The 25782-nt window shown below is 37.5% G+C and overlaps 1 protein-coding gene and 2 long non-coding RNA genes across 3 annotated transcripts in view; 1 reads left to right on the forward strand and 2 right to left on the reverse strand.

The window, feature by feature from the left end:
- SAP30 (Sin3A associated protein 30) overlaps positions 1 to 427 on the reverse strand; it is a 5742-nt gene extending 5315 nt beyond the window's left edge. The window contains exon 1 of the mRNA XM_029938738.1: positions 2 to 427. Within this exon, the coding sequence (XP_029794598.1) occupies positions 2 to 99 (98 nt within the window). The 5' untranslated portion in view covers positions 100 to 427. The remainder of the gene's footprint in view (position 1) is intronic.
- Positions 428 to 1503: 1076 nt separating this feature from the next.
- Positions 1504 to 2402, forward strand: LOC115291205. The gene is made up of 3 exons (XR_003908391.1): positions 1504 to 1616; positions 1742 to 1817; positions 2364 to 2402. It is a non-coding gene; the product is annotated as an uncharacterized LOC115291205 (long non-coding RNA).
- Positions 2403 to 24150: 21748 nt separating this feature from the next.
- The window catches only part of LOC115291199, a 1825-nt gene continuing 193 nt past the window's right edge, over positions 24151 to 25782 (reverse strand). Inside the window, exon 2 of the long non-coding RNA XR_003908389.1 lies at positions 24151 to 24416. This is a non-coding gene — a long non-coding RNA (uncharacterized LOC115291199). The remainder of the gene's footprint in view (positions 24417 to 25782) is intronic.

Here is a 25782-nt window from a genome sequence, read left to right on the forward strand (position 1 = left end):
CGCCGAAGCGGCGGCGGCGGCGGCGGCGGCGACTACGGCGGCCACGGCGGCTGCCGCGTCCCCGCCGCGGCTCATCTCCTCAGGCGTGAAGCCGTTCATGTCTCCGAGCTCTGGGACACCGGCGCTGACAGAAATCCCCGCTCGCCTCGGCGCTCCCCCTCTCTCCGGAGACTCTGGGGTCTCCGCGGGGTATCTCAGACACCTGACTCGGCGGCGACAGTTCCTCCGGCGGCACGGCCCAACACCAAGTGCCCTAGCCGGCTGGTGTCTGCTGGCGCCGGGACAGTGGACACTGCTCTGGGTTAAGAACCAGAGTCGGGCGGCGCCAGGAGTTAGGACCCCACTCACTGTCACATGGAGACGCTTCAGCAGTTGGACCCGGGCGCCTCCGCCTCCCTCCTGCCCCCAGTCTTGCGCAAGCGCGATGCGTCCTCTCCTGTTCCGCCCCTTACATCTGTTGCAGGGCATCACGGGAATTGTAGTTCTATGCAGGAGACTTAACCTGAGTTCTTCCCTGACTCGGCGCCTCGAGGATTGGGAGAACTACTTGTCCTAGCATGCATCGCGTAGCGAGGGGCTGGGCTCTTCGTCTACTTTTTTTTTTTTTAAAGCACTGGAAAAACAGGGGCGTGTATTTGAGGGTTGTGATGTTTTCTCGTTTCTTGTCCCTCCCGGGAAGTTGGTTTGTGTATAGCTACCGGAATTTTGCAGAGTTGGCATTCTAGACGAAAAGGTCACTCAGCTCCAGAGGCGAAGCGCAAACTGCTCGAGGCTGGGGTTAAGAGGGGAGGAGAGTGAAGGTGTGGAGTAAAAAAGTTTCGGGGCTTTTCATATCTGTGGAAAAAGATTTTTTGCTGTGGCCGTGCTTTTGTAGGAAACCCAAACCAAGTAAAATTCATGCAAGCTGGCCCTCTTCGGGTCCTGGAGGTCCTGCAGCCAACGCGGCTGCTGGATAACAGTTCCGTTCATTGACGCACCAGATTGTTCAGGGGCGCCTGCTTAGGAGGAAACGTCCGTCTCGACCTCGACCATGACAGGGCTTCTTCCCAAGTGCCTCAGCCTAAGGCCCTTTTTAAATCTTGCACATTCCGGCAAGGAATACGTTTCATTCTGGTTTCATTCTTGGGCGCACAAAGTCGTCCGTTTCCTGAGGTGGAGCGGCTGACTGGTTGGTTTATAACAGGGCTTCTTTCCGCCTCCACTTCCAACCTTTGCAGTTTCTCCTCTAATGGGGCGGAGTCCAGTCTCCTTCAGAAGGGGATGTGGGACCCCACCAATACCGAGGTAGCGTGAGTGCTCCTCAGAAACTTCCCGGCGTTCGCTCTGCGGAGCGAGAGGGGAGAGAGAAACCGCATGTCCTTGGGTGTCCGCCAGCGCCCGGGTGCTTGCCGGGGAGCGAGCGTGTGTGTGTGTGTGCGCGGATGTAGATACGTGTCTGTGCGCGCCTTTGCGTGTGTGTGCGTGCGTGCCTGGGAGCGCGTGCCTGTGCAGGGCAGGGTAGAAGAATGGGAGCAGCTGATGTGAAAGCTGCACCTTTGCTGGTTACAGCGCGTCATTATTTTTTATCAGATGTATCCTGTTTAGCAATCTCATTGTTTAAACAAAAATTCGAAGCCGTAAGTTATTTTGAAAGTTCTTTTCGGTTTACTGAATTTAGTGATAAATGATATTTTTAAAATTGTAAATGTCACCTGCCCTGAAATTCAAAGTCATCTATTCCGTTTGTGCTTTTCCTTTCTAGATATGGCAAAGGTGGGGGCGGGGGGAGGCGTTAAAATTTTGCAGAAATTGAATGGGCAAAAGAACGATTCTGAATGGTAAGTATTTTGTGTTATTTTTTTAAGATAACAGGGTGTCCGCTAGCCATATGTGGCTATTGAGCACCCGAAATGTGGTTATTTCTACTGAAAAACCTAATTGTTAGATTTAACTAATTTAAATTTTAAAAATGGATATCAGTTATTGGAAAACCTTTAAGTGTCTTTGGAACAACTTGGGTATGTGAATATATTCTTTGAACTTTTGTGAAATCTAAATTTAGAATCCAATTTGAGATGTGATGTGTGAAATACTAGCAGGATTTCAAAGACTTGTACCAGAAAAAAAATTTTTGAGTATATTCAATAGTTAATAAATTATTTTTACATTATTACATATTGAAATGATAATATTTTGAACATACTGGTTTAAATGAAATACAACATGAAAAGAAATTTTACCTGCTTCTGTTGTTTGAAATGTGGCTATGAGGATATTTAAATGTTTAAAAAATATGTGGTACACAGATTTGTATTAGGTAATGCTGGCTTAATCTATTAAACTTAGAAGACTAGTATCTATTATTTGTGGATATATTTTCTCAGGTGGTTAAAAATGAGAACATATGGACAGGATGGATACACTCCAACTTCATGTTGGGGTTCATCTCTCAGGAGAGAGGCCATGGATAGTATCTGTGAATGGTTTAAAGGTGGAGCCTGTTATATTTGTAAGTTTTTATTTATTTAAAAAAAATCTGAAATGTGTCAGGATATTGGATTTCCACATTTTTGTTTTTAAAATAATTCATAATATTGTTTGGTCCTTGCCCTTAGAAGTTTAAAATCTGTCTCCTGCAAAATATGATCACATTAGTTCATATATGTGTGTATGGTTTAGCAGTGTATCAGTGTCATATGAATTTTACCGAAGTAATGATCTGTGGCTAGGCCTCCTTTACACACAATACAGTGTTTTAAAAAGATCCAATTAAACACTCCTTTATTGCCTACTAGGATCTTTTCTAGGCCCTGGGATACAAAAATAATTGGAACAGGATCTTAGCATTTTAGAGTTCACCGTCTAGTAGAGTAGACATGCTTCCAAAGACTGAATGTGTGTCTCCTCTCACCCCACCATTCCTATATTGAAACCTAATCCTCAGTGTTGCGGTATTCAGAGGAAGCATCTTGGGGAGGTGGGTAGGCCATGAAGTGGAGCCCACATGAATGGGATTAGTGCCCTCATGAAAGAGGCTCCTGAGAGCTTCCTCATTCCTTTTGTTCTGTGAGGATACAAGTACACGACAGCATTTATGAAGAAGGAAACCAACTCACCAGACATAAATCTGCCAGCACCTTGGTCTTGAACTTCCCAACTTCTAGAACTAGGAGAACTATCTTCCTGTTGTTTATAAGCCCCCAGTCTATGGTGTTTTTTAGCAGCCCAAACAGACTAAAACACATGCCTCAATAAAATGAGAGAAAGGGTACAAATATAGTGCACAGGAGGCAATGATTCATCTCTGGCAAGTCGAAAGCATTCTTAGAATAGGTGAATTGAAATTCTCAATGCCTGCTTTAAAATATATCTACAAGTGAATCTATTATTCAGACAAAGAAATTTTCATAGCAACCATAGTTCATTGTTTATTTCTACAAATCTTCATTTTCAGGACAGGTAAGAATTCCTTCCTTGCAGTATTCTCAGCCTAGGTTGAAATCAGGTTTTGGGAAGCATCAAACTTCTATAGTTTGAGGGGTCTTTTTTTTTTTTTTTTTTTTTTTTTTTAGGTTTAAATAGAGTATGAGCAGAGAGGGGCAGAGAAGAGTGCGAGAGAGAATCCGAAGCAGGCTCTATGCTTGTCAGCACAAATGCCTGATGTGGGGCCCGAACCCATGAACTGTGAAATCATAATCCAAGCCAAAATCAAGAGCCAGATGCTCAACTGACTTAGGCACCCAGGAGCACATGAGGGGTTCTTCTTTAAAAAAAGTATTTAAAATTATAAATTCAAAATTAGACACAAACCTTTAAAAGACCCTGTCCAAGTGAGGGACTCTGAAGCTTAAATCCATTAACTCATAGTAATCCTACCTCATAGTAGACAAAATAGAAAAACTGATTTGTGAAACCTAAGTTATAGGGAGGTTGTTGGTAGCATTAAAATATTTGCTTTCTGAAATGGTTGTAATATGATTCTTTAAAAAGTATTTTTCCCTGCCTTCCTTATGTCTGGACCTTTTAACATAATTGAATTTTTCTGGTTTTACTTTAAAATAAATAATTAACTTTCTTAAATTTATAAAACTTCACATATTGACCCATAATCCTAATATAAACATGATTAGGATATTCAAATAATACAGAAGGTTCAATATGAAAAAAATTTCCTTTCCTTTTTTTCAAATCCCTGTCCCTAAAAGCAAGCAATGTTAACAACTTCTCGTGTTTACTTCTAGAGAAAAATTGTATGCTAGTATATGCATCTATCTGAATGATTCTATTTTATTACACTGTTTTACACCATGCTTTTACTTAAAATAAAGCAAGCATACAAAAAGTACGTAAAACATAAATGTCCAGTTTAAGTAGTTATGGAAAAATAAACATCTATATAACTGCTACCCACATCCAGAAAGAAGAAAACAAAACAAATGATACAACAACAGAGCCTTATGGGATTTTTGGTTAACATTGCATTGAATCCACAATTAACCTAGGAGAGAATAGACATCTTTACAGTACTGAGCCTTCTAATCCATGAACATGATATATTTTTCAATTCATTCAGATCTTCTGTAATGTCTCCTAATAGAATTTGGTCATTTTGCAAAAGTTTTGTATATCTTTTATTAGACTTACCGATATGTACTTGATATTGCTGATGCTATTGTAAGTGGCATCTTTTTAATGTTCCATTTTCTTTGTTGCCCATATATAGAAATTAAGCTGATTTTTTCCCAAAATAATGTTTGGATTCAGCAAACTTTCCTATTCATGAAATTTCCTGCTCCTAATAATTTATATATTCATTTAGATTATCAGTGCACTTAATCACATCATTTGCACATATTAAGTATTGTTCCTTCATTTCTAATTTTTTTGCTTTTCTTTCTTATTCTACTAAATGGCCAGGATTCCAGACCAGTATTAGAAAAGAAGTGGTATTAGCAGAAGTCCTTGTCCTGTTCCCAGTCTCAAAAGAAAAACTGTGTGTTTCACCACTATATATATAGTGTTTGAGACAGATATTTTTGTCTTTTTGTTCCCAAATGTTTATACTGTTTACTTGCTCATAAATATCCTCTTATGTTTTTTAATGTACACTAGATTTGTATCATCATTTCTCCTTTCATTCTGGATATACTTTCTCTCTTTTTTGGATCAGATGTCACCAGAGTGTTTTATCAATTTCATTAGGCCTTTTAAAGGACCAGTTTTAGTTTTATTCATAGTTTCTATTAAATTTTTTCTTTTTCCTTTATTATTTCCTTCTACTTTATTTTGCTGTTCTTTTACCAACTTCTTTACGAATATGTGGATTAGAAGTTATGTCTTTCCCTATAAATACTGCTTTGCCTGTATCCCACAAGTCCTGATATGTATTGTTATCATCGAGCTCAAAGTGTTATTTAAATTCTCTCCTGGTTATTTTTTTGTTGTTGTTTATTTATTTTGAGAGAAAGCATGAACATGAGTGGGGGAGGGGCAGACAGAGAGGGAAGGAGAGAGAATCATAAGCAGGCTCCGTGCTGTCAGCACATCCCAAGCAGGCTCTTTGCTGTTAGCACAGAGCTGGATACGGGGCTTGAACCCACAAACTATGAGATCATGACCTGAGGTGAAATCAATAGACGCTTAACCAACTGATCTACCCACTCACCCTGATGCATACTTATTTGGATATACACTTCTTAATTTCCAAACATGCAGAAGATCTGCTACCTTTACTGATTTCACATTTGCATTGTCATTATTGAAATATGTATGACTTAAATCCTTTAAAATTTATTGTGGTTGGCTTTTTAACCAAGAATATGGTTAATTTTTTAAAACATTCTGTGTTTAAAAACACTTTATATTCTCCTATTAGGTTAGTATTCCATTTATGCCCACTGGGTCCTATTAATTGTGTTATTCACTTTAATGTATCCTTAGAGACTTTTTGTCTGCTTGTTCTACAAATTAGTAAGTTAAAATATCCTCTGCAAGCTTGTAAATTTGTTTCTCCTTTTCATTCTGTTAATGTTTATTATATATATATTGAGACTGTTATTTAGTTGACACACATTTAGATTGTTATATGAACCTGGAACTAATATTTTAACATTCTGAAATGACCTTCCTTATCTCTGTAATGGTTTTATTACCCTTAAATTCTATTTTGCCTGGTTGGTATTAATATAGTTACACAACCTGCTTTTTACTTGGCGTTTGCATGATATACAGTTGACCCTTGAACAATGTGGGGTTTAGGGGTGCTCACCCCTCATACAGTCAGAAAACTGTGTGTAACTTTTGACTCCCCCAAAACTCAATTACCAAGAGCCTGCTGTTGACCAGAAGCCTTACTGATACCATGTTAACATGAATAGCTGGTTAACATATATTTTGCATGGGTATATGTATTATGTACAGTATTCTTACAATAAAGTAAAGAAAAGAAATGTTGTTATAAAAATTAGAAGAGAAGCACTGTGCTGCAAAAAATCCCCATATAACCGAACCTGTGAAGTTCAAAACCCATGTTGCTCAATCAAGGATCAACTCTGACCCTAAAATATATGGCAAATATCCTTACTTTTTAAGTCCAATATTAATCTTTACTTTGCCTTCTTTCCAGAAAGCGCAGGTTCTTTTGAGGGTCATCTCCTGCGCCTGGCTTCTTTTATTTATTTTAAAGTTTATTTATTTTGAGACGGGGAGAGAGAGAGAGAGACAGACAAAGAGAGAATCCAAACAGAGAAGGGATAGAGAGGGAGAGAGAAGATCTTAAGCAGGCTCTGCACTGACAGCATGGAGCCCCATGCAGGGCTCCATCCCAGGAACTGCGAGATCATGACCTGAATTAAAATCAAGAGTCCTGGGATGCCTGGGTGGCTCAGTCGGTTAAGCATCTGGCTTCAGCTCAGGTCATGATCTCACAGTTCGTGGGTTCGGGCCCCGCGTTGGGCTCTGTGCTGACAGCTAGCTCAGAGCCTGGAGCCTGCTTCAGATTCTGTATCTCCCTCTCTCTCTGACCCTCCCCTGCTCACGCTGTCTCTCAAAAATAAATAAAAAACATTAAAAAAAAAAGAGTCCTATGCTCAAGTGACTGAGTCACCCAGGCTTCTTTTAAGTTTTTCTCCTTGATTTTCTGGATTTTACTTGAATAATATGCCCTTAAAAAAAAGAAAGAAAAGTACTTTATTTGGCTTCTTAAATTACAGATTAATAGCTTTAATCAGTTCTCACAAGTTCTTATCTATTATCTTCATGTATAATTTCTGTTCATATTCTCTCCATTTTTGGAACTCTATGTATCCCAATATATCCTTCATGTCTCTTGCTCGGTCTTCAATATTTTTAATTTTTAATTTTATTTTTTCCTTCCCTCATTGTGTGTTGTTTCTTTCAGCCTATCTTTCAGTTACTCATTCTCTTTAGATAGGCTTTAAGTTTATCCACAATTTTTATACTTTTAGTTATTCTATTATTTTATTTTACATTTATCTTTGGTTAAAACATGTCACTTTCTATAGTTTTTAGTTCCTGGACAAAATTTTTAAGCTTGACTTTTTTCTTCCATGACCATAGCACACAGAGTGATATTTTGGATCATGTTTGTTATTAAGTCTGTTTGTCTTTTGTTTCTACTGTTGTTGGCTCATTCTCAATTCTTCTTGCATCCTATTGTCTTTGTTTGCTGTTCATTTTATTTGAAAAATTAATTATAGAAATAATCTGAAATACTGAATGATTCTATGTTTCTCCAGAGAGGAGTTTCATTTCCTTCTTCCAGGTCCAAAGGGTGCTAGTAGTCAACTAAGGCTTGAGGATTCTGAGCCAACCAAATGATTCCAGTCCATATCCTCACTTTTGGACAATGCTTCTTGGGGTCCTTTCATAGAGGGGGAGTTTTCACTAGGGTTAGTGCATACTGGACTCTAACCCTAGATCCGTGTGACTACCAAGCGCTTGGTTTTTCTTCTCACCTCAAGTTTCCTGGTTATAACTAGTAATATTTATGTTAAAACAATAATCACTGATATTCAGAGTGTAACGTTTGGGTCAGCATATCGCTGCTGTTTCCACTGTGATTTTCTTATCAGAGCATGAAGCATGCAGAAAGCAACATGACTCCCAGGTAATGTTGGAACTTGTTCTGGGTACAAAAATATCTGTGGCTGACTACCAAGATGGAATGGTTCTAATCATGAAAAAAAGCCTGGACATAGCATTAAATCTCCAGGATCAGAAAAGAATTCTTAGAAAATCCCTTCATCCATAATCCAGTAAGATCTCAAACGTCCTGTACACTGTTTTACTTGTGTGAGTTCAGGAAAAATAGTTTACTAAAAATTCTTGGGGGTTTTTTTTGGGGTTTTTTTTTTTTTTTTGGCCACAGAATAAAGTGCTGCTTCTGTCTGAGCTTCTTCCATTAAAATTTTTTCTATACTATATGTCTCAAATTTTTCACTAAAACCAATTTGTTGCATTATTTCTACACATAGCCTTAAAGTCATAGAGGATATGAACATCTAAATAATTGGCTCTAATTTGGTTTCTGACAACTATAACATTCTTGCTCGTTATCTGAAGTCAATAATCATAGGACTTTCAGAGAATTTCTTCAAATCTTTTGAAAAATTTATTTATGTTAGCATCCTGAAAGAACACAAAGTCTGCTTAGTTCTGAAGTTTTTCATTCATTCTCTTTTGACCAATCCAGAGCAGAAAGGAGAGTGGAAATAAATTCACAGACACTGAATTTTCAGCAAACAGCTGACATATAAAACACCAAACTCCAAAATTACACGAATGCTACAAAAGGCAAGTGAGACCAGAAGCACTAGGCGGCAAGCCCATTTAGGAAGTCAACAGAACATTTTGAGAAAGAACAGAGATTGAACAGAATCCAAACACTGACAAGGGAGAGAGAGGATAGAAAGTGCCTAATCAGAGATAGATTTTAAAAAGTGCCAGTAAAATACTTTTCTAAAAGCAATAATATCTTTGAAGGGAAATTGTCTCCCTGTGGCCTGTGAGTAAATCAAGAAGTCAAGGACTCTGTGTAGAACCCCTTCAGAACCAGGTTAGGTAATGAGAAGCAAAGCGCGTGTGGCTTCATAGAGTTGCCATATTTTAAAGAAATAGTCTTTCGACATAGCAACAGCAGAGAACCCATGAAAGATGATTTCTGTAAAGCCACCGCGGCCTGCCTTTCTACTTCTGATTATAGTCCAGGAAAATTCAACTCATTCAAATAGGATTATGAAAGTTACCTGCACAATATCCACTCAAAAATACAGTGAGCAAATTGTGAGATAGGGTGGACAATTTTCCTACAAAAGATGGAAATTTACCAAAATATTATCATAAATGAAATTTATAATTCTGTATCCCAACATGAATTTGAAAAACTTACTGCAGCATTCATCCTGTGAGGCAAAAATCACAAAGAAGTAATAAAGATAAGACTCTGGTAGGATGAAGCTAGAAAACAGGTTATTAATGTCTACTTTTTATATGAATCTAATCAGAGAATTGGTTATTTTGACATTTTAGGGATACACAGTAAAGAATTAACTTTACTCAAAAAATAGGTCTGGTCTTTGCTCTCATGTCCTAGGAGGTGATCTCCAAGCAGAGTGGCTTTGTTTACCTGGAGCTTTGGGCCACACTGAGCAGTCTGACAATGTGATTTATGATGGGGGCTTAGAGCCACATGGAATCCTCTCTACCTCTGGAGGGGTTGGATACTAAAAACCTGCCACAAAGGCAGTCACCCATATCTACATAGCTAGCCCCAATACAAACTACGGAAACTATGGCTCAAAAAAGCTTCCCCGTTGGCAACATTTCCGGGAAAGTAACACTGTCTACAACTCAACAAGGACAGGACAACTGGAAGCTCCACAAATGTAACTTTCCTGAACTCTGCCCTGTGCACCAATTCCATTGGCTGATTTTTTTCTGTATCCTTTTGCTGCGACCCTAACTGTGAGAGTAACAGCGTTCAGTGAGTTCACTGAGCCCTTTGAGTAAATTATCAAACCTAAGGGTGATCCTGGGAACCTTGAACTAAGAAGTTGGTGTCAGAGTAAAGTGGTCCCATACCGGCTGCTTCCCTAACCTTGGAGGAAATGTTCGAAGTTTTTGCCACAAAGCATATAATTAGATTTTTGTTAAGTCATGCCTAGTGATAGGGTATATTTTGTATTTATATGGAACAGAACCCTGATGAGTGTTCAGTGTGGACTATTTGTGCGCTTCTGTGAATTTTTGCTTGTAATACCAATAGTTCTTGCTACATTTATTTTAATCCTAGGGTATCTTTGATACAGTTAATATGTTTAGCCCATTAAAAGGCCTGTTTTGTTTTGTTTTTCTATGAGGGTTGGGGCGTCTGGGTGGCTCCATCCATTGTCCATTCGTGATCCTGCAGTTCCTGAGTCCTGTCCTAGCACTGGGCTCCCTGTTATGAGCAGGGAGCCTGCTTGGATCCTCTCTGGATCTTGTCCCCCCTTTCTCTGCCCCACCCCCTCACACGCACGCATATGTGCACCTGCACGCCCTCCCAAAAATAAACATTTTAGGGGCGCCTGGGTGGCTCAGTAGGTTAAGCGACCGACGACTGACTTCGGCACAGGTCATGATCTCCGGTTCGTGGGTTCGAGCCCCGCATCAGGCTCTATGCTGACAGTTCAGAGCCTGGAGCCTATTTCAGATTCTATGTCTCCCTCTCTCTCTGCTCCTCCCCTGCTCATGATCTGTCTCTCTCTGTCTCTCAAAAAATGAATAAATGTCAAAAAATTTTTAAAAAGCATTTAAAAAATGAGGGCAAATTAATGATACAGTTGTGATAAGGAAAAAGACAAAATATGTCTATTTTTGTCATTGGTATGTAAGATTAACAATTCAGTCTAGCTAGAGAAAGTGTCACTCCTATATACCTAGCAACAGTGACTTCAGGATATATGGACATAATGAGAAATGAACTCTTTAGGGGTTTTCTATTCTTATCCTATGTTCTGTCACTTTAGCCACTTTAGTTATCTTCAATTCCCTTGAAGACCTTCCTTCTCAACCTGCTTGGCAAAAATCAGCCCTATGTCAGCCCAATCTTACTTGACTGCCCTTTTATCCAGAGTGCTTCACTGTAGGTTCTTGTAACCATCCCTAGCTAATATCAAATCGTCAATACTTTTTCTGCCCTCTTATTTTAACTGAAAAACCAGCTGGCTATTTAACAAAGAAAATTGATGCTAACCATCAGAAATTCTCTGGTTGTCTTGTGCCCACCAACAAAACAATCTGCATTCTGATAAATCTCACAAAGTTGTCTTTGTTTTATTTTTTGTTTATTACCACTCCTTTCCAAAAGTTTTTTGTTCCATTACCGTTCCCTCTTTCTTGTATCTTGTCTCTTTCTACAAGCTGCAAGTTTCTCCCATACTAAAACAAATACCACATCCAAACCAGCACCCTTACTTAATTCTAGGAGGCCCTCTAAATATTTACCCAAGCTGTCTGATTTCCTTAATAGTCAAGCTCTTTAAAAGAGTAGTGTATGTACACTTATATCCACTTCTTTGCCTCCCATTACTTCCCATGCTTAAAAACTCCTTCCCTTTCCCCGCTTCCATTATTGCTCATGATCTGCAAGATAAAGTCTAAGCCCTTTATACATTGGCCCCTGCCTGGCTCTATAGTCTCTGGGATACCACTTCTCATGTTACACTCTATGCTTCTGCATTGCTGAGCCACTCACAACAAACTCTACTGCTTAAAGCATGAGCGCTCTTTACCTGCTACTTCTTCGTTGGCAATTGCCATCCCTTCCTATTACACTATCCACTCTATTCATCCTTCAGACCCTACTGTGGGATCATATTATCTCTGAAACCATACTTTTAGAAATTTGAAGGAACCAAGTAATCAGTACTAGGACTCCCCACCTTGAAAGCCTGCTGGGAGATATATTGCCCTTGCATTGAATCTACAAATCAATTTGAATTCTTAAACAAGGTGTCAAATTTAACTTATTATACATTATATATTACATTTGTTTCTAGTTCTTTCACTTTTGTTTTTTGATGGTGAAACTAATCTTGCATTTGTGGAAGAATGTCAAATTAATCATGATGTTACTCTTTTTCTGTGTTGGTGGATTTAATTGATCAATATTATGTTTAGGACTGCTGCCTGTATATTCATGAGACACTGACCTGTAATTTACTTTCCTTGTAAAGCCCTTATCAGGAAATATTATCAATACAGTTCCAGATTTAGCAAATAAAATATGGAACACTCCATTAAATTTGAATTTCAAATAAACAATATGTTTTAATATGTGGGTATCCTGTGCAATACATTACACTAGAACCTCATTCATCATTTATCTGAAATTCAGATTAGCTGGACAACCCTAGTTACCAATGTTTTGTTTACTTCACAAGTTCACAGTGTTTCCTCTTTTTGTATTCTTTGGAAGAATCTGTGAACTTCCTATATGCTTGATAGACTTTATTGGTAAACCACTGTGTGCCCTAAGTTTTCTTCATGGGAAGGGTAAATAGGGACTAAAGTTATTAATAGATAAAAACCATTCAGATATTCTGACACCTGTCAGTTTTGTGAAGATGTGTTTTCAAAGAATTAGTCCATTTCATATAAAATTTCAAGTTGATTGACCATGATGTTTCTATCTTTTAATGTGTAGGATCTTTATACTCTTTTGGTAGGTTCTTTTATGAAATATTCTTTTTATTTCTAGTAATGTTGATATAAATTTGACTTTTGACATTTGAGTAACAATACTAGATTTTTTTGGTTAATGCTTTTATGATAGATCTTTTCCTATCCTTTTATTTCCACTTTTTCAGTGCCATACTGATGGTGTATCTTAAGCAGCATATGATTGGGTTTTGCTTTTGTAATCTTAGTCTGACAATCTTTGTCTTTTAACTGAAATATTTAGTATATTTACTGAAAGTATCTGAATTTAAAACTACCATCTTACCATTTGTCTTGCATTTGTTTCATCTGTCCTATGTTGTTTTGCTTTTTGCCTTTCTAAAAAAACTGTTTGAATATTTTTTTTATCATTCCATTTCCCCCTCCATTAGCTTATTGTAATTTTTTAAATGAACTTGTTTTATTTTGAGATAATTTTAGATTGTGATACAATTGTAAGATATATCACAGAGAGATTCTGTGTACCTTTTACCCAGTTTCCTCTTGCAGAACTGTGTACAACCTTGCACCTGGGAATTGACATTGATCTAGTCAGATCCAGAATGTTTCCATCACCACAGGGATCTTTCATCTTGTCCTTTATAGCCACACCTCCCGTGACCCCCCGACAACAACTAAGCTGTTCTTCATTTCTATAATTTTGTCATTTCAAAACAAAATATAAAAAAAATACATGGAAGTATATAGTATGTGACATTTTGGGATTGTTTTTCTTAATTCAACATAACACTCTGGAGATTCAACCAGGTTGTTGCATATATCAATAATTTGTCCTCCCCCCCCTTTTTTTTCTGAGTAGTTTGTATGGATATAGAACAGTCTGTTTAACCATTCAGTTGCTGAGGGACCTTTGGGTTGTTTATAGCTTGGGGATATTATGAATAAAGGTGCTATAAATGTTCATGTACAACTTTTTGTGTGAACACAAGTCATTTTTCTGGGCTAAATTCCCAAGTGTGCAATTGCTAGGCTGTCTGTAGTTTCATATTTAGATGTTTAAAAACTGCAACTGTTTTCAGAGTGGCTGTACCATTTTATACTGTCAGCAGCAAAGTGTGAGAGTTCAGCTTCTGTGTCTTCTTGTCAGCACTGGGTGTTGTCAGTTTTTATTTTAGCCATTCTGATAGGTGTGTAGTGATCTTTTGTCAGGGTTTTAATTTGAATTTCCATAATTTTCATCATCTATATATCTGCTTTGATGAGTTCCAGTTCATCTCTTTTGTTCATTTTCTAATTGGACTTTTTAAAAAGTTGTTGGGGTTTGAGAGTTCTTCATGTAATACAGATATTAGTCCTTTGTCATAATTTTTTTCCAGTGTGTGACTTGCCTTTTCATCCTGTCTTAATGTTCTCCACAAAGCAAATTTTTTTAGTTTTGATGAGGTCCAGTTTATCAGGTTGTCCTTTCATAGACTGTGCTTTTGGTGTTAAGAACTCTTACATTTGGATCTCAAAGATATTCTCGTGTGTTTTTTTCCCTAAAAATTGTATAGTTTTACATGTTACATTTACTTATATTATCCAAAATGAATTAATTTTTGTGTAAGTGCATAAAGTACACTTAGGCTGAGGTTCATTCTTTTTTTTTTTTAATTATTTATTTTGAGAGAGAGAGAACCAGTGGGAAAGGGTCGATAGCGTTGGGGCGGGTGGGGGGTCAGGACAGAGGATCCAGAGTGGGCTCTGTGCTGACAGCATTAAGCCTCATGTGGGGCTCAAACTCATGAACCATGATATCATGACCTGAGATGAAGTCAGATGCTTAACTGACTGAGCCACCCATGCACCCTTTCCTTTCTTTGTTTTTTTTAAACCTATGGGTGTCTTTTATCAGTTGTGTAAAACTCTTGGCTATTATGTCTTCAAATATACCTTTCCCCCATTTTCTGTCTTCACTTTCTGAGACGAGTTACATGAATGTTAGAGTTTTTCACTTTGTCACATTTTTCTCATGCTCTTTTCTGTATTTTACACTTTTCCTTGTTTCTTTCTGCTTGACTAGTTATTTTCTTCTTACCTATCTTCCTTTTCTCATTCTGACAACTGTAACTGTTTGGCTTTTTTTTTTATGCTGATTATTTGGGGTCCCAGGGTGGCTCGGTTAGTTAAGTGTCCAAGTCTTGATTTCAACTAAGGTCATGGTCTCACAGTTCGTGAGACTGAGCTGTGTTGGGCTCTACATTCAGAGTACAAAGCCTGCTTGGGATTCTCTCTCTCTCTCTGCTCCTCCCCTGCTTGCATGCTCTTTCTCTCTCTCTCAACAAATAAATAGGCTTAAAAAAAAAAAGGACTTGTGTCCATTAAAAATATATATAAGATAAACCCATTATTCTTTCTTGTATTTATACGGTACTTTAGGATTATTTTTCTTCTTATAGTACATACTTGAGAAGTCTCTAGTGCTAGTCTATTGATCTCACAATTTTCCTTCATCTTAAAATATTTTTATTCACCTGTCTTTTTTTTTTTTAAATTTATTATTATTTTTTTTACATTTTATTTATTTTTGAGAGACAGAGAGACAGCACAGGCAGGGGAGGGGCAGAGAGAGGGAGACACAGAATCCGAAACAGGCTCCAGGCTCTGAACTGTCATCACAGAGCCCGATACGGGGCTCGAACCCACAAACAGTGAGATCATGACCTGAACTGAAGTCAGACACTTAACTGACTGAGCCACCAGGTACCCGTCACCTTTATCTTTAAAGATAGTTTTGTTGGTTGCTAACAGTTCTAGGATGAGTCATTCTCTCAGCATTTGACAGGTATTATTTCACTGTCTTCTGGCTTCCATGGTTGCTATTGAGAAGTCTGCTATCAGTCTATTTTTCTTGGTAGGTGAGCTGTCTTTTCTCTCTTGCTTTTTTCAAAATCATTTATCTTTGATATTATGCAGTGTCTGTGTTGTGAGTTTCCTTTTACTAAACTACTTGAGTTACTTTATACTTCCTAATTTTGAATTCATGTTATTTTTTATTTTATTTTTAAGTTTTTCTAATGTTTATTTTTTGAGAGAGAGAGAGAGCATGAGCTGGGGAGGGGGAGAGAGAGAGGGAGACACAGAATACGAAGCAGGCTCCAGGCTCTGAGCTGTTATGACAGTATCGAGCCCAATGTGGGGCTTGAACCCCACAGACCACGAGATCATGACCTGAGTCAGTCAGACGCTCAACTGACTGAGCCACACAGGTTATTTTTTATTTTGTTTTTAGAGAGAGACCATGAGCTGAGGAGAGGTGCAGAAGGAAAGAAAGAATCTTAAGCAGACTCCACACTCAGCACAGAGCCCGACACGGGACTTGATCTCACAACCCTGAGATCATGAACTGAGCTAAAATCAAGAGTTGGATGCTCAACCAATTGAGCCACCCAGGCACCCTTGTCATTATTTTAAAATTAAAATAATACTATTTCTTGCTTTATTCTTTTTTTTTCTAGGACTAACCATTTTGGAATATTGATAAACATTGTTCTATTTTCAGACTTCCTCAGCTTCATTATTTATATTTCCATCTCATTCTTCTGTGCTTCATTCTAGGTAATTTCAATAATATCCTCCGGTTTGTTAATTTTGTTTTCAGCTCTAATTGGTTTAGCCTGTTTACTGAGGTTTCAACAATTGTGTCCTTTATGTTTGAAGGATCCATTTAGTTATTTTTTAGATCTTTCTGATCATTCCTGATTGACACCTGTTGCTTCTTCATCTTTATAACCTCACTCTTTTTCTTACTAAAAAATGTGTTTTTACTATTCTGAATCTAATGACTGTAATATCTGAATTCCTTGGGTGTTCAGTTTCTTCCTCATGTACTTGGTCATCTTTGATTTTGTAGTTTATTTGACCAATCTGTGATTTTTCTCTTAAGGTTAATTTGGGACATTTTCCATAGTGAGGATTTTCATGTTTCTGCCAAGAGAACAAGTGTGCCGCCAACACACTACCATTATAGTTTCTTTCTTTAATGTCCCCAATTCATTTTCCCTTATTTGTTTTGTAAACTACTGGTTTGGGCATTTGTTCTCATGGTCCTCAGATTTACTTACCACTAAAAGGTAGCAATTCTGAGTTTAGCTCATGGTTGGTGTGTCTCTCTGGCCCTTATTTAGCTGGCAGGAGGAAATTCCTTAGATATTTCCTTCTTCTTCTTCTTCTTCTTCTTCTTCTTCTTCTTCTTCTTCTTCTTCTTCTTCTTCTTTTTTGCCATCCTACTGCATTAAAAAGGATAATTTACTCAAGAACTAATTTTTGGAGAAATGGAAGTATCTAGTTTATCATAATGCAGAAGTTGCAATCACATGTCCCCCTTTTACATGAAAGATGCAAATAATCCAGTTTGGGATCTGGGGATTGCTTTCAAGTAAAATCACTGCTAATAATTGAATCATTCATTTAATTCAAATTACATGCCAAATGCTCTGTTAAAGGAGGAGAAAGAACCGTATTTCTGCCCTCTTGGGATCTAGTTGACAGTATATATACTAAACTAATAAGCAAACTAATACATATAGTATTACAGAAAGTGATTAATGTCCTAAGTGTTATGAGAGAAAATTGGGCAGTGAACTTTATATTTAAGCTTAAATCTAAAGTGAGGGAGCTAGCAGTGATGAGAAAGAAGGTAAGGCCAATCTAGAGATGGAATAGCTTGTGCAAAGGGCCTTCAGGCAAAAAAGTTTTTGATGTGTTTGAGGAACTGAAAGATTATCTACAGAGCTATAGCATAGTGAGTGAGAGGGAGGGTGACTGGGGATGAAGTTAAAGAGTTGGGAAGAGGGCAGATCACACAGGACACTGTATGTAATGATAAGGTGTTAGATTTTGTTTTATGTAAATGGTATGCCATTGAAAAGTTTTATGCTGGGAAATGATTGATCTGATTTGTTTTGAGAAGATCATTCTTACTATTCTGTGGTGGACAGGCTGTGACTGCCTAGAGTTCCTGGAACTGGGACTTGACTGTGGCTTGAACTTGAACTTGTGAACTTATGTGATGAAAGTCGATATGGAAGTAAGTAGTGAAATTCAGAATATATTCTGGAGGGAGAACAGAGAATGTGTGTGTGTATGTGTGTGTGTGTGTGTGTGTGTGTGTGTGTGTTTTAAATATAGCTGAGCAAGCAAAGCGGCTGTGTAGGATGAGATCACATCCTAGTTATGTAGTTATGCTATATGCTACATTAACTCTCTGAAAGGCCAACATCCCACTACAGCCTTCTCAGTGATATGGCTCTCCTGAGCTTCTTTAGATGTAAGTCTTAAAATATCAAAGTGAATATTGAAGGGGAGAACATTGGTAGAGAGCCATGGGGAATATTATGATCTTTCCTTAGAGGAAAATCCAGAAGGATTAAAACTAGAATGGCCAAACACTTAGTCCTCCTCTGGGGTTCCTGATGAATTTATCTTAAATAATTTACTCCAGAAATAAGATGACTTGTCTTGGGGTTGCAATGCAAAAGGGGAAAAGATGCTCTTTAAAAGTTATGAAACACCAGCTAGGTATAACTGAATACCTTTTTAACAGTACTAACAGGAGTTTATTTTTCTGATGTAATAAGGCTGAGGGAAGATTGCTACTGGGACTTGAGCAGTTCAACAATGTCAGGGTTGGTGTCTATGATTTTCTTGTCTTTTCCTCATGCTAATCAGAGTAGCATTCTCTTGATTTAGCATTCTCATGATTGGTTTGAAGCAGCCATATCAATACCCTATTTGTAATCTAGATATTTTTTAAAGGAGGAAGGTTATCAGGTAGGCAATTAACAAAGTTATCAATGGTCCAGATTTAAGAAGAGTGATAGAAGGAAAAGAACAAGACCACGTTGCTTAAATTCTTGAAACAGATAAAAAATTCTTTCAGAAGTTAACAAATGACTTATTGATGGTAATGATAGTTTCAAAATAATCCCACCTTTGTAAACCAATGAATATGTTCAGGCATTCATTAAATTGACAGATTCATTCAGTAAATCTATAAGCCTGGGACATATATATAGCAGTGTGCCAGGTCCTATGAGAGATATAAAACAAGATACACATTCCCTGTCCAAGAAACTTGTAAACAATAATCCTTTGTATTATATTTTCTACATTATAAAACTTTTATTTGTTTTGCAATCATAACTATGTGCAAAAGAAATGTTTTTCTGATGAAAAAATTAAGAAATTAAGGCCTTATAGATTTCTTCCCATACCTCTCTGTCTTCTACCACTTCAGTGTGCTCAGGCAGATTTCTAGCTGCCAGTTTGTGCATCTCTTTTCTCTCAAGCATGGAAGGCAGCCCTGTCCCTGTGTAATCAGGGCAATTTGCAAATGCCTGAGAATTTCCCATGGGATTATGCTCCAGTCATTACCAGTGTGATTGCTGGCTTGATAAGGTACCCTTTATTTATTGCCTTCCCTTCTCTTACTTTCCTACTTCCTTTCCATGTTTCCTGAATCTTCCAGAAAACTGCTTGCACTCAAATCCTTGTCTCAGGATTATAGTGGGCATTTCCACCAGGTTGTTTCCCCAATACCCACGCCTCAGCTAAAATGCTTAGTTCAGGGGCTCCTGAGTAGCTCAGTTGGTTGAGCATCAGACTTTGGCTCAGGTCATGATCTCATAGCTCGTGGCTTCAAGTCATGTGTCAGGCTCTGAGCTGTTATCTCCTAGTCTGGAGCCTGCTTTGGAGCCTGTGTCTCCGTCTCTCTGCCCCACCCCTGCTTGTGCTCTGTGTGTGTGTTTCTCTCTCTCTCAAAAATAAATAAACATTTAAAAAATCTTAAAAAAAATCTATAATAAAATTAAAATAATAAAATAAAATAAAATAAAATGCTTAGTTCAGTGGGTGGACACATGATTCAAACCCAGCCAGTGGAATCCTCCCCAGGGAATTTTCTTCCATCTGGAGCAGGGAGAAAGGAGCTCTCTTCCTCTTTTTTCTTTTTCTCCCCATCATATTTTTAGGACAGTGCCTGGCATAAAGTAGGATCTTGCTAAATAGTCGTTGAATATTTAATAAATTCCTGTAATTTCTTTGCTGCCAGCTGCAGTTATGACCAGACATTGATTTAAAAATGTACGGAATACTCTTACGGTAGATCACAGTGTTACAGCATCGTATTGCAGTTGAGAGCATGGACTCAGGAGGCAGAATACGTGAGATTTAAGCTCTGCCAGTTGTTCAACCATGCTGTTGTGTCTGTTGTCTGTCAGCTTTTTCTACCCTCTCCTCTGTAGTGTAAGGGTACTGGAGTCCTGAAAATCATTTCCCAGATTCACTTGCCAGTTGGCCTCTAGTTCCATTCTGCTACTGGGAGATTAAAAGATGAGACGAGGATGGAGGCATTTTTCAACTTCAGCAACACTGTGCTCCTCTACCCTGGTTCCAGGAGGTGGGGGTGGGGGTGTGTGTGCATCTGAAGGCTGCTAGCTTCTTGCAAAGCAGGGAGAAATGGTAGTCCTACTAACGCAACAGCTAACTTCCAAAAGCCTCAGAAGCACAGTGTGTGTAGGCTTTGGATACTACTACTTTCTCCTTTGTTCCTCCAGTGCTAGGATTCTGGCTCTGCTTGCTGTTCTCTTTGGATAATACCTTCCTCCTTGTTGTTCTTCCAGACTTTCTGTAAAAATTCCCTCACTAATAGAGGTAATAACATTACCTCTGAAATACCAAGCTTGGTTTCTCTTTTCCTATCTGGATACTGACTGATCATGTGACCTTGGGCAAATAACTTTTTGCTTAAATGACTTTCCCTATAAAATGAAGATAGATAATAGTATATTGATCTCAGGAGCATTATTAGGATTAAATGAGTTAATGTTTTTAGAGTACTTAGAACAGTGCCTGGCACAAAGCAGACAGTATTTTAAATAAATGGTATTGGGTATCATATGCTATTGTTAAATACAGATGGTGTTAGCCATTAAGTTTATAAAATCTGATGTCCCTCTCCAAACATCTGTCACTTTGTGCCCCCTGCCCCATGATTCTCCCTTGTTATCACTACTTATCACTATCACTTCCCTACCTGTGGCCTCTGTGCCCTATCTTCTTTGCTCATCTCCTCTCTCATAGATCAGCACGTATGGGGTTGCCTAGGCAGCTCAGTCAGTTAAGTGTCTGACTTCAGGTCAGATCATCATTTCTTGGTTCATGGGTTCGAGGCCCATGTCGGGCTCTGTGCTGACAACTCAGAGCCTGGAGCCTGCTTCAGGTTCTGTGTCTCCTTTTCTGACTGCATCTCCACCACTCACTCTCTCTTTCTCTCTCTCTAGAAAATAAATATTTTTAAAAATTTAATAAATCAACATGGATGTTTTCCAGTGTCTTTTTCTCTCATTTGCTTTAGACATAATATAGACATTTTGGATGTCCATAGGTTTAAATTTTTCATGAAGTTACTGTATTTTAGGATGTGCAGTGCTATTTTGTGAATAGCCTTGTGTTTTATTTCATCATCAACAGGGAGAGCAGACTCAAATATTAGGGTTAACTTTACTCCATTCCCAAGATCCTGGAGACCAAAACCCTCCTGAATGGGGAATGAGATAAGCCTAGACTTTACTGAACAGACAGAATATTGCTGTGTCTTTACAAAGGTTGGATCATTGTCCAGAGAACTGGTTACAGAAAGTCCTGGTTGTTGAAGTTCTCCGCAAAGGTCACTTCAATTTTTACTGTCCTGTAAACTTTCAGTTTGTCTTACTAGTCACAGAGTATATACAGGTATCCCCCACTTTCTGAAAGTTTGTTACAGCATTTCACTTTTGGGAAAGACCTACCTGTTCTCACGGATCAAAAGAAACAAGATATTTGTTTTACAGAAAAAAGCCATTACTACACCATAAACCTTTTATAAAAGTAAACTGGTGTAACTTGAATTTTTGGAAAACGGGGGATACTCTTCCCTGTATACTACTTCAGTATCTGAAAGGCTTCATAGAACGTTTTACTTTTGGATAATAGGGGAAACCCATTTTTTTAAATTAATTAGTCCCATCTTCAACTATTCATAGTGCATTTTTCAATCTAATTAGAATTCTAGCTTTAAATTTAGATGGATATTTATAAAACTACATCTGAAATTTTCCTATTGCTTTCGAACATATTTTTAAATACAATCAAACTACTAGGCATAGTAACAAAATAATTTATTTTTATTTTTTTGGTAACAAAATTATTTAGAAGACAAAGTTATGCCACATTTATATTCATATTAATATGAAATTTTAGTCATTAGCAAACTCAATGAAATTTTAGTCATTACCAAACTCAAAACTATCATGTAAGGTCAGTATATTTATATACAACAGATTAACCAGAAACACCTCCAAAAAATTATCTACAAAAGAATTATTTTCCTATTGTATGAAAGCGATATTCAGCCAATTATGGGCCAAACTAACAATGATATTATAATTCAAGAGCTGCTGACACTCTTAACCTATTTCCTGAAATAGAAAAGTAGTGTTCACTTCCTCTCAAGTGATGCCTACATGTCATATAGTCTTCTGCAGCTCTCATTGTTAAAATGTAAATTGTTTACCATTTTGATATAGTGCTCTGCTGATGGAAAAATGTCACTGGCTTAAAAAAAAAACCAAACACTCCATTGAGGTAAAATGTACATACATTTCACCCAGTATAAGTGTACAGCTTAATGAGTTTTTTGTTACTATATATAATTGTGCAGCCATCATTGTAATCCAGTTTTAGAACATTTCTATCACCTAAGGAAGTTCCATCATGCTTCTATAGTTAGCCTCCTGCTCCCACCTCTAGCCCTAGGGCAACAGCCTTCTGCTTTGAATGTATATATTTGCCTTTTCTTTTTTTTAAGGTTTATTTATTTTGAGAGAGAGAGAGAGCAAGAGGGAGAGAGGGGAGAGAATGGCCCGGGAGAGGGGCAGAGTGAAAAGGAAAGGATCCCAGGCAGGCTTTGCGATGTCAACACAGAGCCCAATGAGGAGCTCAAACCCATGAACTGTGAGATCACGCGCTGAGCCAAAATCAAGAGTTGGACACTTAACTGACTGAGCCACCCAGGTGCCCCTGTATTTGCCTTTTCTAGAAATTTCATGTAGACGGAATCATGCAATATGTTGGCTTTTGTGTCTGGCTTCTTTCACTTAGCAAATTTTTAAGGTTCATCTATGTTATAGCTTGTATTAGTGTTTATTTTCTTTTTTTCCCCTCCATTCATTTCTATTGATGAATTGTATTCTAGTGTACAGATGCACTAGAATTTTTTTACTTTTTTTTTTTTTTACTTATTCCTTAGTTAGTGGACATTTGGATTGTTTCTGGTTTTGGGCTATTACAAATAAAGTTGCTGTAAATATTCACATGCAAGTTTTTTTGTGGACATAGGTGTTCATTTTTCTTGGGTAGATGCATAGGAGTGGAATTGCTAGGTAAATGCGTGTTTAAATTTTTAGAAGCTGCCAAACTATTTAATATGCTGACTGTACTATTTTACATTACATACATAATATATGAATGTTCCAAATTTTTCACATCTTCACCAACACTTGCTATTTTCTGTCTTTTTAAATTACAGCCATCCTAGTGGGTCTGAAGTGGTAATCTTATTGTGGTTTTCATTTGCATTTTCCTAATGATTAATGATGTTAAAACATATTTCAGTATGCTTAATAGCCATTCACCACTGGTTGCTTTTTTTTTAGCATAGACTAATTTAAGACCCGGTAGCCTATGTGCAAAAAGGTGAGTTTTTGGGCGCGCACACACACACACACACCTATTTAACTAGCACCCTAAAGTATAGCATGCTGGACATACAGTTTTATACATGTTATTAACTTTATCACTTTTTGAATAATGAAAGACCCTTATCCCTCTTACCATTCACGCTATTGTTACGTATTCCACTTACACAGGTTATAAAAACCCACAAGACATTATTATTGTGGTTTTAAACAAGTAATAGTCTTTTTAAATTTATTTAATTACCCTTGCTTGTGTTTTTTTCCCCTGAAGAAATAGGATCATTTTCATCAATCAGGACTATTGGCAGTGACTTCTTTCACCTTTTGTCAAAAAACTTTATTTTGCCTTAATCTTAAAAACTTTTCCCCCAGATATAAAACTCAAGGTTAGCAGTTTTTTTTTCCTTTAGCAATTTAAAGATGTCATCCAATCGTCTTCGGGATTTCATAGTTCTACTGAAGAGTCAGCATTTAGACTTACTGCTTTTAAAATGTATATCTTTTTTCTCTGGTCCTTTTAAGATTTTGTCTTTAGTTTTCATATTTTGTTTATTTATTTATTTATTTATTTATTTATTTATTTAAGAGTGAGAGAGAGAATCTCAAGCAGGCTACTGTGGTGCCTAACAGAGGGCTCAATTCCATAGCCCTGAGCTGATTATGACCTGAGCCGAAACCAAGAGTTGGACTCAAACAACTGAGATCCCCAGGGGCCTCAGTTTTCAAATTTTTTATTATGATGTGTGCCAGATGATATACCAAGAGGATTTGACCTTTCCTCTATTAGGCAGAATCAACACCTCTAACAGGTAGAAGGATAAGGAGTTATCTTAATCCAGTGAAGGAATAAGCTGTATGTATCCAGCCAGTGTTGTAAAGTTTTAGTAAGACCCAGTTCACCTCTGGCTCATTCTTGTTCTTCAGACATCATTTCATGACTCTTGATTGAGGGCTTGGTGGTCTGTCTCTGTGTCCTTAGACCTGAAAGACCATGGAAGATTAATTTCTGCTTTTTGCTGGTTTTGAGTTTGTGTCTCTACATTCCCACCAATATAACTTCAAAAAAATGGCAGATATCTTTAGGAAGAGATCAGTCTTATATTTGTGACAGACTCTCTCCATCTAGCCAGACTTTTGTCCACTAAGCACTATAAAGTCTTGGGAGTTTTCGCTTTGTTTTTAGAATCCTCTGGCAAAATACCACCTCAGAATTTAGCCCATGTAGGTGGAAAATAGGTCATTATGTATACTTAGGGGTCCTCTAGTTTCCAACTGTGTTAACCCCACACAGTTGCCAAAAACTTGCTGGATTCTTTCCCTTAGTGAAAGTCCTTCTACCCAGGCCAAGTCCGACTGATCCTCAGTTCCACACTGAAAATCTACAAATTGTTCTCAAAAATCGTCAGGACACCTAAAAAGAGCTCTTCTGTGTCTGGAATTATAGTTTGAATTATTTTCTGATTGCTTCAACAGATCTACAATATATTTAAAAACATGATTTTTGGAGTTTGTTCTTTTTCCTAATTGTGGCAGTGGAGGCTTTTAGAAAATAAATAGCTTTTTGGTGGACATCTAGTTCATATTGACTCATAAAAATAGCCAATAGTGGTTTTTTTGGAAGAAAAACAGCACTTTGTTTTGTTACCATTTTTTATTGAAATACTGGCAGTAAAAATGAAAGGCTTAACCTGCGTTTTCATTTCTTCAAAAATATATTGTTGAGCTACATCACTAAATTGAATCTCTGGAGTCAGTAAACAGTTAGGCCTCAGAACCAGTGGTCTCCCCACAAGTGGATGTGCGTGCTTGATAATACTCTAGTATGCTTATCCTTCCCCTCTCACTTCTTTAAAAACAACCTAAAAATACTAAATTTCAATATCAGACTAATTGGTAAGAAACTAATATGTGTGCAGGCTAATGGTCTTCAGTTTTTTTACATTAACTTGGCAACTAAAGAGAACAAGAATTATTTTATATGCAACTAACCTTATGGTAGAGAATATTTATTTAATTTTGGCTAACTATAGGAGTTAATCAAGAAATAATAAAAAATTATTGAGAGTTTATTATTTACTGCTTTGTGTGCAGGGTGAGGGTGAGGGAATTTATTAAGAAAAGAGAAAAAGGTATATAATATTCTCTTTTATCAGAATTTCCCAATCTGCTTTGATGATCAGATTTTGAAAAGTCCAAATTTTTAGGATAACTGAATGAAAAAATGATAGGAATTTCAATATTTAGCACAACTCTGAATTTCTACATAATCCTGCTAGATTGACTAGCTGCTAGATAAATTCCAGTTTATCTACAGAATAGCTATATATATATATATATATATATATAT

This window comes from Suricata suricatta, chromosome 1 (assembly GCF_006229205.1).
Source record: "Suricata suricatta isolate VVHF042 chromosome 1, meerkat_22Aug2017_6uvM2_HiC, whole genome shotgun sequence".
Taxonomy (NCBI): Eukaryota; Metazoa; Chordata; class Mammalia; order Carnivora; family Herpestidae; genus Suricata; species Suricata suricatta.